Source organism: Micrasema longulum, unplaced genomic scaffold, assembly GCF_059751315.1.
Source record: "Micrasema longulum isolate JH-2025_06_02 unplaced genomic scaffold, ASM5975131v1 h1tg000847l, whole genome shotgun sequence".
In the NCBI taxonomy this organism is placed as follows: domain Eukaryota; kingdom Metazoa; phylum Arthropoda; class Insecta; order Trichoptera; family Brachycentridae; genus Micrasema; species Micrasema longulum.
This window is the reverse complement of record NW_028278039.1, coordinates 30,926-45,327: the sequence shown is the minus strand read 5'-3', so window position 1 is coordinate 45,327 and position 14,402 is coordinate 30,926. Positions and strand designations below refer to the sequence as shown.

The following is a 14,402-nucleotide window of genomic DNA, read 5'->3' as shown; positions in this document are numbered from 1 at the left end:
TGTTCAATTCTAATATTTCGACAGTGCCTTCAAAGATGGATGTATCAAAAGATAAGCGGACAATTGTAGTGACAATATTCAAACAGACCATGAAAACTCAGAGACATTGCAGCCGAGGGTGGAGTAAGTTGTAAGTTTGGCGACAGTTAGTAGTACAATAAAACGCTTTGAGGAGTTAGGGGTTACTCAGTGAACAGAAAGGGCAAATGCGGCGCAAAAGGAAGACAACTAAACGAGATGACCAGCGATTACTGAATTCTAGTCGAAATTACTGCCGCAAAATCGCTGTGGACCTTGCACGAGAATTAGCTGACACTGGAGTGAGCGTAACTCCAATGACTGTTCGTCGAAGACTCTTGGAGGCGGACAGACCAGCTAGGAAGTCTGTCAAGAAGCAACTTCTGACTATGGCAATGAGGGCGAAGAGACTGACATGGGCAAAAAAATATGTGCATTGGACGATTGGAAGAGAGTCCTGTTTTCAGATGAGAACCATTTTATCGTACAAAGCCAGCAATTCCGCTTCATTCGCAAAAGAAACGAAAAGCTCAACTCTTCTCACATTATTCAAAACAACAAACACGCTCTATCAAGAAAATGTTTTGTGGGTGTTTCTTGTATTATGGACCAGGGCCGCTTATTTCAGTGACTGGGATGATGTAATGTTGAATTTTACTGGAAAGGTTGCTACCAGAGATGCTAAAGCGATGGTCAAATGGTGATGGAATATTTCAGCAGGATCTAGCCCCCTGCCACACATGAAAAAAGATTGAATTCTTCACAGAAAATTAATTAACTGTGATGGACTGGACAGGACATTCGCCAGACATAAGCCCGATTGAAAATCTATGGGCAATCTGTAAGAATCGGCTCTCCAAAATTGATTGCACTGCGGCGGAGAAGCTCATTTCATCCATAATTCAGGTATGGTTTCGAACCGAAAAAATGGCGTCCCGTGCCTAAACCTCATAGAACCGATGCCAAGAAGAGTAAAATCTTTGATTGAGGCCAAAGGAGGTCTTATTAAATATTAGCTTGTGATATTTACATACATGCATACGTAGTTCTATATTTTTTTAACTAACAAATACAAGATTTTCAGAGATGGTTTGTTTTCGTTGTTGTGTTGTTAATGCCTAGTTTTGATTAATACATAATTATGTTTTGTACACATTGCTCACTTTAGATGTGTGTATTTAGATTCAGATAGAGGTATGTATATTAGAAAACGTGAACCAGAATAACAGGTTTGATATTATTTAACATCATCTGATTCGGATTGATTTATAAGGTACTATTATGTATCAGTAATCGAGTAATCAACTCGAGATTTTCACTTATTTATTGGCTGAATTAAAAAATAAAAACCCCATACAAAAATTAAACTGTTAGGCATGAACCGTGCGATGAACGTGTTGTATAAAATCATATGGTTATAAAAATTCTTATAACTTTGTGCTGTAATAATAATACCATCTCAGAGTAATAATTCGCTAGAGAAGTCCTTTATCTCTATCTCATAAAACAAAAGCGTTCAAAATTTTTGTTTGGTTTTAGTTTAGTTTAACGACTATTTCATTAATTACAAAACTCTCCTCAGACCGGTCATTACACATGGTGCCGAATGCTGGGTTATGACTAAAAGAGATGAAAATATGGTATTAGTATTTTTTTTTTTTTTTTGATTTAATAGCATAATTATACATTTTTACAATTTAAAAAATTTCACTTGTTATATTTTTACTAAAACTAAAATCCCACCAAGCCACTTTTTACTTAGGAAGATATTTGGTGCTGTCAACCAAAACGGAGTGTGGAGGAGACGGTTTAATCATGAATTAGAGGCACTGTATGGCGAACCCAACATTGCACAATTCATCAAAATAAGAAGATCACAATGGTTGGGCCATGTGCACAGAATGAACGATAACCGCACCCCAAAAATATTATTTATACCACTCCGGAAGGCAGACGAAGCAGAGGCAGACCAAAATTAAGATGGCTGGATAATGTGTAAAGTGACATAAGAGCGATTGGCCAGACGAACTGGAGAAGAGCCGCGGGGTGCAGGGACGAATGGAGACAAATTCTGGAGGAGGCCAGGGCCCACAACGGGCTGTAGCGCCACTGATGATGATGATGTTTAGTTTAACGACAAACGTGTAACGAGCGGTTTCGGTTTGCGCTTGCAATTCTCAACCTGAGTACCCACGACCCATTGTATTGATGTAAACTGTAGTGAACTTCGTGGATGATAATCATAGAATGATTTTTGTCCGTTTGGGCGACTCTAGTGGCGTATTGTTATTTGAACCAGTTGCGTTTGATTGTTACCCATTTTATATTTCCCCTCATCTCTTTATTGTTATTATTATAATCAGATTTTTGCGAAAATCACCCCAAGGGCGCTGTATAACAAATAATTATCCCGGCATGTCTTGCAGCTACAGAGAGCATGGACGATTAGGATTGTAGTTCCTTGTTTCCAATTATGACCTATTTTAATTATAACAGAAAGGAGCTAGACTATATCATGTCTTGTCTTAAAGCCGCAAGACGATGGGTAATCTAGCTTCAATATGTAAATGTTATTAAATATCAAATACCTAAATTTTGGAAATGGGGTATTTTAAAAACGATGTTTTTATTTATAATATTATGTATATATTTATTTTAATATCATTTAAACACTAAACTTCATTGCCAAATTAAAACATAATGTGAATAAGGGCTAGATTTCTTACAGTCTATGCGCTCTGTAGCTGCAAGACGTGCTGAGATATTTATTTACTTTACAGCGCCTTTGAGGTGATTTTCACTAAAATGGCGCTATATAAATTATCCAACGATAATAATACATATCGAGACGGTGTAAAATAAAATCGATATTTATACAAAAATGTAAATAATTGTATGATAAATTGAAGTACTTTCGTCGGTAACCTGAAATTGGAGACGTTTAGAAAAAAAAATTGTACGATTTTTTAATAAAAAAAAAATAATTTTGCTTTGTTGATAAAATTGCCAGCCTCCGTGGTGTAGTGGTCAAGACGCTTGACTCACTCACGGAAGGTTCCGGGTTCGATTCCCGGTGAAAACACAAAAATTCAAAGTGATTTTTCTCAAGCCTGGGTTGTTTTGTGATGTAATTCACCACTGTAATTGGGCCTCCTGGCCAGTTGTGGTGCAAAAAAATCAAAATCAAAATAAAAAAAACTGAAGATAAATGTTAACTTCCCATTGGAATACGGGCCCTGATATACATACTTAACATATTATGTAAATAGTGAGTTTACAAAAAAAAATTAAAAAATTAAAGTTATTTTTTTAGTACCCGAGCTTTACTTTCTGTAGATCTTTTAATGTAAAGTATCAATTTAGATGTTATTGATATATAGAATGAAAAATTATTTTCCTTTATCATATTTACAGTTTTGTCGTTTTTGAATAGTATTGAAAATAAATGGCATTGAACATAGCATTGATTTGTACTTTAAATTCTGAATATTTTGTGATGAATAATTATTTAATTTAACAACAAAATTATTGTGTCAAGATAGTTAATCATGAATCAATGAACCACGAGACTTTAATGTCCTGGATGTATATTCATCAATAAAGGTAATAGCCTAATTTGATTATATTTATTTTAAGTATCAAAGCTTATACAAATTAAGTACTAAAAATACAAACATTAATTTAATAATTTTATTTAAGAACTTTATATTCATATACAGTTTACATACATATACATAAGGGCAGGCGTATTGCCTTAAGGCAATTTTGTCCTACCTACATAAACCGTTCGATTAGGAATTTCAGCCCTACGGGAAATTGGAAACAAAAATGTTTTCTTGCGCGCGGTAAAAATTAGAGCATTAAATTGTGCGGCAAAATTTCTTGAAAATGTACTAAAAAAATAATTTTTTTATTAATAAAATGCCCTACTTTGATTGACATCACTGGTTCATATGAACCAACCAATGATATAAGAGCTGTGAAGGATATCCAGTTTGCTTACCGTAAACAAACCAATCGGAAGAACTGACAGAGAAGAACCTCTGACGTCACACGCGGAGGTATTTCAAAAATCATAGCGCTGATAATACGATATACAAAAATAAAAGGTTTTTTTTTTGCTTAGTTTAATGCTATATTAATGCATTTTTTGTTGTTGAAAAAGACACTGAATTTCCTCATTTCTGAAAATCAGTGGTAAATGATCATATTGTACGAGTAGGTATATTATGATATTATCATTATAAAACAAAACATTGATACATATATATAGTTTTTCAAATAAAATTTACTAAATATCTACACTGTACTGAGAAGAGAGGAGGAGGTAAAGTGGGAAGAAAAAACTGATACAATAATAGCTTCAACTGTGTTTTAAATTTATACACGGCATAGTTGAATTCAAATCAGGAGTTGCGTATTGAACGACGTCTACAAAGAAACTAATGAGGCAAAACGTAAACCTACTCATTTATGAGCAGTTGAGTCGCCTCCGGTTTGATGTGCGTATGCGGTTTCTGGACTAATCTTAATTCTATGATCTAGAAGTTTTGGAGAGATTCATTCATTAAAAAGCAAAACTTTGCGAGTACCCTTTTGCTGACCAGGTACTTTTTCCAGAGCATTACACTCTGCTTCCTGGCCCATGACCTAAGCTCCCCAAGACCCAACTATCAAATTATATATAGTTGAAGAAAATCGTGCGTCGTTGATCTACGATCATGGCGATGTATTCATCTTCATTATTTTACAACAGCAACGTTCCTTCGATCGAACGCGAACAGAAGAAGGTTTCGAAAATGTTCACTTTAGTCTACTTGACATTCCATTTTTGAGGCTTGAAATCAAATATAATAATACATGTAAAGTAAACGAAAACACGATTTCTTGTAGAGCAACCTCGGGCATTTAAAAAAAAATATTTTGGTGTTCATTTTTAAATTTGGAACAAAACATGAATACTTCTTAGAATGTCCCTTTTATGTTGAATTTCGAAACAGGGACGTGCGCCAATTTGAAAGGTTCGAGTCCAATTATTACGAAGAGCCCAAGGTGGAACATTATGTAAATGAAAAGGACCTTTTCAAAATAAAAACAAATTGATGTTTTCTATTTGGGTTTATGGGAGGTACCGATCTAACTTCCTAGAGTCAAAGAGGTTGACAATCTAAAACCAGACTTGGGTCACGTTCTAGGGCGGTTCCCTGACGGACCCTAAATTATGGAACAATGACTCTGAATAAAAACAGAATTCTAGAATGCGTATAAAATACAATAAAAAATGGTGAGATTCCTCCGCTATCCCCAACAAAAGAAATAACACAAAAAGTTATTTTTACTTGAAGTTATACTGCCGTGCAGAGCCTATACCGCCACATCTCACATTTTGTCGTTTTTGAGTTATTTATTGATTCGTAACGGGCATAAGTATCGGCATTCTGGATCTTCTCTACCCCCTAGAGAGTGATTAATTTGAAGATTATTTTTTTAAATTGCGACGACACTTTGCTTCTTACAATGGGTACACTGATGATTCAAATCAAACGTTGTATAAAACTGCTTCAAAAACGGAAAAAAAAACTAATACGGTTATGTCAATTTAACTTAATTAAGTGTTTTGGCTGATGCTCAAGATCACAATAATGTTCTAAATTAAAATCGTCATGTTTGATTTCACGTACTCATATTTTTTGACGTGTGGCCATATATAAAGCAAAAATTAGTCGCATGAAAAAAATAAATATCCCCAAATTAACCACTCTCCAGGGGTCTAGCGGGTGAAGAAGATTCATAATTGCACCCCTGGTATGTTGTAAATTAAATATCTACCCATGAAGAAACATCAAGGGCCTTACTCATAAACTTTGTATAAAGTTACCCCTAGGCATAGTGGTAGAATACTGATGGGAATACCATCCTTATTATAGTAGTAGAATGGGGATGGTATTCTCATTCTTATTCTGGCATTATGCCCAGGCGTAAATTTATACCAGGTTTACAAGTAAAGTACCTAGTTTATAGCCCATAAATGATGGAAATACTGACTAAAATGCGGTTTTTAAAATATATTTTAAGCTTGATTATGTTAAATATTTTTACTAGTAGAAATAAACGCAACGCCTTTTTTTAAAAACGTTTTTATCATAATTTGATAAATAAACAACATTAAAAAAAAAATAATGTGATGGTGAAATGAACCGTTTTCTTTAAAAAAACAACTAAAACGCAGTAAACATTATGAAATTTTGCATTTTTGGCTCTGAAATTGACTAAAAGTTGCCTTTTTTACGGTATTAAGTTTTAATCTTGTATTTTCACTAGTTTTGGGTAACCTTTTGTGTGCCTGCGGTGCTATTCTGACCCGCTCTCGCGGCCGTACAAAACACTTTAACTCGCGTATTTTGTATGTAAAATGATGCGAATTGGAAAAACTTTTTTTAATGACTTATATGACACGATTTTCTCTCACAATTAATTGTCATTATCATTGCCTTACGATGACATAAAAAAAAAAACACATTTTTGTTTGAATTTTTTTTACTATGTTCTCGAATAACAGGCGTTACGGCGTAGCGGTTTAGAGATAGCACAGTAATATAGGTAAAATTCTAGAGCGGTCTTGGTACAATTCCGAGCATTTTGAAAAAACAAAACTTTAATTTTAGTGCATAAGTATTTTAAATAAAATAATAATAATAATAAGGAATTTGCAGTTTGAATTGAAATGTAATAGAAACAGTCATAAAATAAATCATCCTATAAAATTGTAAAAATGGTTCTAAAACCTTAGTAATTTTTAATGTAATTAAATTAGTGTGGATTGATAAATTATTACATGATTTTTTTATTGTATTTATTTAGTGGCTGCTATCCGGTAAAAATCCTGCAAATACTCGGATGGAGATTGATTGGCGATATGATGTACAGGTTAGTGCGTTTGCCTGCCATTAATTAAACATATTTTGAAAAAAACGTACAAACTTGTCAATGCGTTTTGTAACTGCAAGACTTTTAGTGATATCAACTTACATACATATTATGTAAATTAAATTAACGAATAATTATTTATAATTTAAACGCCTTAGATTTAGATTTTCAACCGCTCATGCGCTCTGTAGCTGCAGGACATGTAATCTAGATTATATTTGTATAATAATAAAATTGAAATCACGTGTAATGTATTTTTGATTTAGTAATAAAGTATCTTTAGCTGGGCGATGTTCCGAAGAGCATACTGATTCAGTCGAAATATTATTAATCACACTTTAGTAAGTAGGTGAGTAAAGATTGACTAACACGTGTATAGATAGATTTCTCGAGTAATTAGGGAGTGCGATTAGTCCGCCTAATCAATAATTAGCCACCTATTATTACCTATCTTTACTACGGGGGCAACTCGTGTAGACGTACAGTATAATGTAGGTTATCTCGGATAGTATTTCAGCGAGAGTAAAATGATATCGAAATTTATTCCAACAATAATGAGGAGGGACGTATCAAAGATTTTGTATTAATGATAATTTTAAATAGTTAATGTAATGTATTTAACATTTAATTAAAAAATATATAGGAACTCGCTAAATAATCCCTGTGAATGTTAATTAATTTTGTCATGTTTTTTGAAAAAATGATTTATTTTTTTCAATTTTTGTTTATTTAGTTATTATTTTTTATTACTTGTGCATTTTTGTTTCTATTTTATATTTTTTTGTACACTTGCCAAACACAAGAGCCTGACTCTTTTTTGGCAAAAAATTGCATGTTGGCAATTCAGCGGGTCTTTGATTAAATAAAAAAATCAAAAACATTTTTATAAAGGGAAAAAAAAAATTCGTTCTTACCCATTGAGACGCAGGCGGAACCCGATATGGAGTTGCTCGCCAGCTGAGTGATGGCCAGGATGAGATCTCCCACCAGCAGGCAGGCGATATAGTGCGTCTGGCAGCGCCAGTGGAGCGCGTGATGGGACGGCGGCAGCAGAAAGCCGGCGGCCAGAGTGGCCAGCAGGAAGGCCGTGCTGATCAGCAGGCCGATGGGGTACAGCGTGAAGCGGAGGTCCGAGCCGTCCGTCGCCACCACCGTGGGCACGCTGGCCGAGCACGCGAACACGCTGGCGCGCTCCTGCGACTCCAGCACGCGGTCCACGCAGTAGTGCTCCCGGGGCAGCCGCAGCCCCGCGGCCGCCAGGCGCAGGGAGCCGTCCGCCAGCAGCGCCGCGTCCCCCAGGCTGCCCGCTATCACCAGCCCGCCGTCCGCCTCCTGGCACGACGGAAAGCCGCTGGACAGCCGGACCTCCAGCGTGCCGTTCTCGTCTTGGCCGGCCGCCACGGCCACGTCCTCCGGCGCCAGCTCGGGGAAGGCCTCGGTGGCCACGCAGGAGCCCGACTTCTCGCTGTATGCCGCCCGGTCCCCGCAGCACTTGCGCACCTTGATCTTGCGCCCGAGCTGCGCCAGCGGGGCCACGTCCCCGCCCGGCGCGTCGGCCCGCCGCTCCTCCCCCTCCAGGCAGACCACGGCCGCGTTGGCGTCCACGCAGAACGACTCAGGCGGCAGCGTGGTCTCCGTCTCCTGCAGCCAGAGCGAGCCGTTGGCGAACAGGATGAAGCTGGGCTGCGCCTTGTCCCGCTTGAGGGAGGGGCGCAGCGGCGGGCGGCACGCGGGGCTGCGCGCCTCGGCCACCGTCCAGTGCGGGGGCACGGTGCCCACGGGCAGGTAGGCCCTGCGGCGCGGCGCGTACACGAGGGGGGCCCACAGGGGCGAGGCCCCGGGCTCGCACCGGAACCCGTCCCCTTCCCCGTCCCGCTGCAGCCCTTCGCCGATGCGGCAGCACTTCCACACGACCACGGGGGCCGGAGTCACCTTGTTGGCGGTGGAGCCCCCCCGACTCCACAGCACGATGGTCAGAACGACAAATATAAACTTTAACATGATGCTCGTCAAATGTTAACTTTTTCCTGAAGAATGATAATTATGTAACATTACATACTTCCACTCCGTAGGTCATATACACTGCTCGCGCATCGCACCCATTTTAGATAAACAATAATATTTTTCACTTTTGAAAATTAAACGTCAAACGTCTCGCTGGTTATGCGCGATCGTATCCGATCGGTCTATGAAGAAGAGAAATTAAATTTATAAACTTTTTCTACCTCGAAATGTTTTTATTGTTGCACAACGGAGGAACGCGACAGCTGACGAATGAATAAATCCCGCGACACGCACCCAATTCGAAATATTTTTTGTTAGTAAACTTCGCGCGAGTTCGATCCACAGGTAGTCGGCATGCGGAAAGACGAAAAGCGACACCGGAGTACACTCTATTCCACAACCAAGTCACCGCGCGTCTCGCGCTATACTGAAGAGACAACCGCTTTAGTAAGTCGTCGGCGTTTGTCGTCGGCTATTCCATCTCCTTCGCGCTCGCATTCTTGTCGCACCGACTCGCTCTCTGTCCCTTTCTTCCTGGCCCCTCTCCCCCCGAAGGTCGCTCGATGCACCGGAGAATTTCACTCGACACGAAATGCAAGCTGCAACTCGGCGGGTAGCGATAGGCAATCCGATCTACGAGTTGTGAAAGGTTTTGTAGCAAGAGATAATCGGGGAACTGGGATCCGCAGGGACGCGATAAAGATGACCTAGACATTTCTTTATTCTCTCTTCGCGTTGCATATTTTGCTCTCTATTAAGACTTAATTATTATCTCGGAGAAGACCGGGCTATAGAAAGCGTCCGAGACGTGTATTTCTTTTGAGAGGCCACAAAATATACACGTGGAATGTCGGCGTTTATTGTGAAATCTCTTTTAAAGAAAAAAAAACTCCATTTGCAATTTTTTATGCTACGAGAGTTTATAATAAAAAATGTATATATTTTTAACTAAAAAAAAATTTCTTTGAAAATTCGCTGATATAGCATTATTAAATATTATCTCCGTAGTGTAGTGGTTAAGACACTTGACTCACACTCAGTTCAGGTACCAACTAAAATCTCACTTCTTTAGTTTGTCATACCCTCAATTAAATCAAATAAAAAAATAAAAAAATATTTAATAAAAAAATTATAAAATATTTTTTGAATTTTATTTTCTGTATGTAATATGTCATGTTAAAAACGTTGTTTATTGTCATAAATAAACTAATATTATCTTATCTGTATTTATTTTTAAAAAATCTTGACAAAAAAGTATAAATTTACTATAAAAATAAATATATTACAACTATGCATATATAAACGCTAGTATAATAAATATGTCATTTTAGCTTTTTTTTTATTTTAGAAAAAAAAATATTTGCGTTCTGGGACACCTGACCATGTTGAGATCCGTACATTGTGTAAGGCTGAGACAAGCATTATCGACAAAATCAAGAAAGGAGCTCTGCGCTGGTTTGGACATGTAGAACGAATGGACAGCGAGAGAACGGCTAAGAATATTTACAATGCGAATGTTGATGGATGCAGAAATAGAGGAAGACCGAGAAAGACATGGCATGACCAAATCCAACAAATACTTAAAGATGGACATGTCAAAAGTCGGAATAATCGGCGCGCGTGCATGAGAAGATGTATGAATGTAGAGGAAGCGAGATCTGTATGCAAAGATAGAGTGTTGTGGCGTTCTATCCTCTCTGCCTACCCTTACGGGGAAACGGCGTGATGGTTTGTTTGTTTGTTTGTTTTGCGTTCTTATGATTTACCCAAATATTGAATTTTGTGGGCCATTTTCAACGAGTTGTAAATAACTCACTATTAGAAAATGGAATCAAGTTGGGATAAAGTGGGATTCGAACAACGGAACTTTGGTCCGTAAGTCCAAGACACTAGCCACAGGACCACAAACCCGATGATAAAAGCTTAGTTAGAATGTAAGTTTAAGAATACAATTGTAAAGCAGAGAAATTGTTGTCCGATTTAAAAGGACGTAAGCTGGTTTCTTGTTTTACTAGTAATGACTTAGGACTTAGGATATAGAGATTTTGGTATTATTTATGTTTTCTCTGGATATTTATTGTTTACTTTTAAGACTGAAAAAACACACATTATGATAAAACTGTAATAACTTTTTAATATTATTATAAAATACATAATTTACTGCCTTAGAACGGGGAAGCTATCCCTAGTTAGGCAGTTTAGATGAACCAACAGCAAAAAAATAAGTATATTTGTTTACTTTTACTACTTAGTCAATTTGTTGTATAAATAATTACTTGGAAATTGCTGTAATAAATATGTAAAAAATAAATAAATATTTTTTTTTTTAAAAGTGCCCTTGGGATGATTTTTTGGATCAATAGCGCTATATAGCTATCAGCCAAATATTATTATTAAAGTTCTGGGTTCAATTCCCAGCGAGTACACGAAAAATAAATGTATTTTTTTGCCTACGCCCACGTGTACTGTGCTGTAATTCACTATTGTAATTGGGCCTCAAGGCCGGTTGTGGTGCGAAAATAAATAAATAAACATTAACACGCACGGAAAAAATGCAATTTTTTTAAAGGTTTACTCGAAGTTATATAATTTCAAATTACAAAATAACTATAACAGTGTAAGTCGCTCTTCAAGCACAAGATCTAGTCTCTTTTTTGGAAAGTTACAGTATTTTTTTTTTTTTAATGTAATATAATATACAGTTTTAAACATTTTAATAAAGCAAAATTACAAATACAAAAACCGAAACGAAATACCACACTAAAAAAGAAGCAACCTCTTGTGCTTGTAGTGGGATTATAATATTAATAATTTTAATACAAAATACACATAGATAAATATTTTTTAATGAAGGCATATACAACATTTTTTATAAATAAGTTATACATATGCATGCAATTGCACATGCGTATATTATACGATTAACTTAACATATATTATACATAAAAGTAGATTGTTATGTAAAAAAAACTACTATCATTTAATGTAAATATACTAACTATTATGTTAAAAAAATGTATGTAATATGCATTAAGAATTAAAGGTTTTTTTTTATAGAAACCGCATAACCAAAATAGGAACATTTTTAACTGTTAAAAACATTGATTCAAATTTCAGTTTTTGTACAAAAATATTAAAAAGTTTCTTCCTAAATACTTAAACCTATTTTTTTAATAATTTTGTCGGTTGGTTTACGGTATGTATAAAAATCATTTTATTTTTTACTGTAAGTTTTTTTTCTTCTCTCTTTATTTTTAAAGTAAATTTAATTTAACAATGTTTTGGGTATCTTTAACTTTACTTTTTTTATTTTTCACTCAAGAAAAATACACAGGAGCTAATGCAGTTAGCAATGGTTACTTGGTTATATTTTTTTTCAAGTGTTTATATTACGTTGATTTTTATTCCTATGTTTTATTAATCATGTGACAATAAGAGTTTTTTCCTGAAAACTCACGAATCAAAAAATAAATCCAAAATATGCAAAAAGCTAGTCAATCTATGTGTTCCTTTTTTTGACAAATGAAATATCCAGTATCATTTTTTAAAAATAAATAACCCGCTAAGCCTCTATTTTGCGGCTTGTCAGCAGGTAAGATAGGGGAGATATGGAAGGAGGTAATGAAAAATCTTTCTTGGATTTTTCTCTCGCAACTGGCGGGAATCGAGCCCGCGACGCCAGTTTCACAGATGGCCGTCTAACCAACTGCGCCACGGCGCCTGTCTTGGAACCAAAAAGTAAATTACGGCCTATTATATCAATAACGAATTATTTACGGAACCCATTTTCAAGGCATTGTATAACTTAAACCCTTCTTTAGTTAAGTGGAGATTAGAAACGTGTAAGGGTCCTTCGGGGGAAAAGTTCAATAGGAAATATAGGACAAGATTGTAAATAATGTACCGAAGGTTTAAAAAATGCAGTTATGCATACATACCTGACCAAAAATAAAGGAATACTTATCATAAATTTAATAACATATTTTCCAAAAGAGCTAATCTCCGACGTTCCTTTATAGGTGCTTCAGACGACATCTCATATTTTTTTCACCAGAATAAAAGTGCAATATTTAAAATGCTTAAAAATTGAAGAATCGTGTTAGACCAGTTATTTTTATTCAAATCAATAAATAATAAAATTGATTCTCCTAGCCTACTTGAAAGACTTCCATTCCGTGTGCCATCTAGACCGACAAGACAAAATCTTCCGTTTTGCACAGAAAAAGGCGCCAGCAACCTATTTGAAACAATCTACAATACCCAGAATATGCGACCAATATAACAATAGATTTACCAAGGCTACTATTTTAAATGACAATGGATGTAAATTTAGGTCAAAAATCAAAGAAATTTTGAGAAAAGCAGATATTTAACTTTATTATTCCATACATTAACAAATTACAACAGGGATGGAGAATACCTTAAATAAGGGAATATGGAAGTCTAGGCATTTACAGGGCTTACGTCATTGACTGGTTTAAGTGGCCACTTTACACACTGTGTAACATTCACCATTTTACCTATGTTTGAACATCCATATTTTTTCAATTCTTCCATTGTTGTTGATTTTAGTGAAGTTAAAGAGCCGAAACCTTTATTGTTGTGAAGAGATTCATCTGACTGAATTATTTCACGTACTAGGCAACGCCTGAAAACAATTTCCCAATTTTTAAACTTCTTCTTGGACCAGTTGGTTTCATTACAATATTTGAGTTTGTCCAAATGTTTGTAGACAAAATACTGGATTTCACCCCCTCGGGAGTCATTAAGATTAACAAATTACAACAGGGATGGAGAATACCTTAAATAAGGGATTATGGAAGTCTAAGCATTTACAATATTTTTTCATTCCGTTTCTTTTACATTTATTACATTTAACATAATTTAAAGTGTAAACAATTTTATTGGTGTGTGCATGAGTGTCTACTAACACTAATATACAAAGAAAGTTGTCAATGAAAGTTGTCAAAGAAGTTGTCAATATTTGTGTACATACAGTTTGTTTACCCAATAAAATAAATAAAAAATAGCGTCGCAGCTAGGGTCATGAGTGCTCCTTGCAAAATTAAAAAATTTTGGCCCCAAAGACCTTTTTACGAGGAAGAGAAATATAAAAACGGCTGCGGGTCTGCAAAGTGGCCCCCCTGAGGGTTGCGCCTCTGGCAGCCGCCCGTCTGGCCAGCCCCTGGCTACGACGCTGTCAACAATCCTTTAAAAGATTGCATGTAGTTTATGGAAGTAAAATTACGTAATTTTACCAAAAGTCGCCGTAAAATACCGAAATTTACGGTATTTTACGGTAATTTTCAGAAAGAAACGAATTTGACGTACTTATTTTTATTTTTCAAATTTATTACAAATACGAGTAGCTTTATTTTAGGACACTTTACATGACTGCAAAAACCAGGTTTAGATTCATCTGGTAAAATCTCAACAACTACCAGATGAACCTA

General features: G+C 36.2%; 1 protein-coding gene across 1 annotated transcript in view; it reads right to left on the bottom strand.

The window, feature by feature from the left end:
* Positions 1–9,419, bottom strand: part of LOC148278667 (putative G protein-coupled receptor Mth-like 1) — a 70,494-nt gene extending 61,075 nt beyond the window's left edge. Inside the window, exon 1 of the mRNA XM_088231044.1 lies at positions 7,860–9,419. Within this exon, the coding sequence (XP_088087170.1) occupies positions 7,860–8,946 (1,087 nt within the window). The 5' untranslated portion in view covers positions 8,947–9,419. The remainder of the gene's footprint in view (positions 1–7,859) is intronic.
* Positions 9,420–14,402: the final 4,983 nt, after the last annotated feature.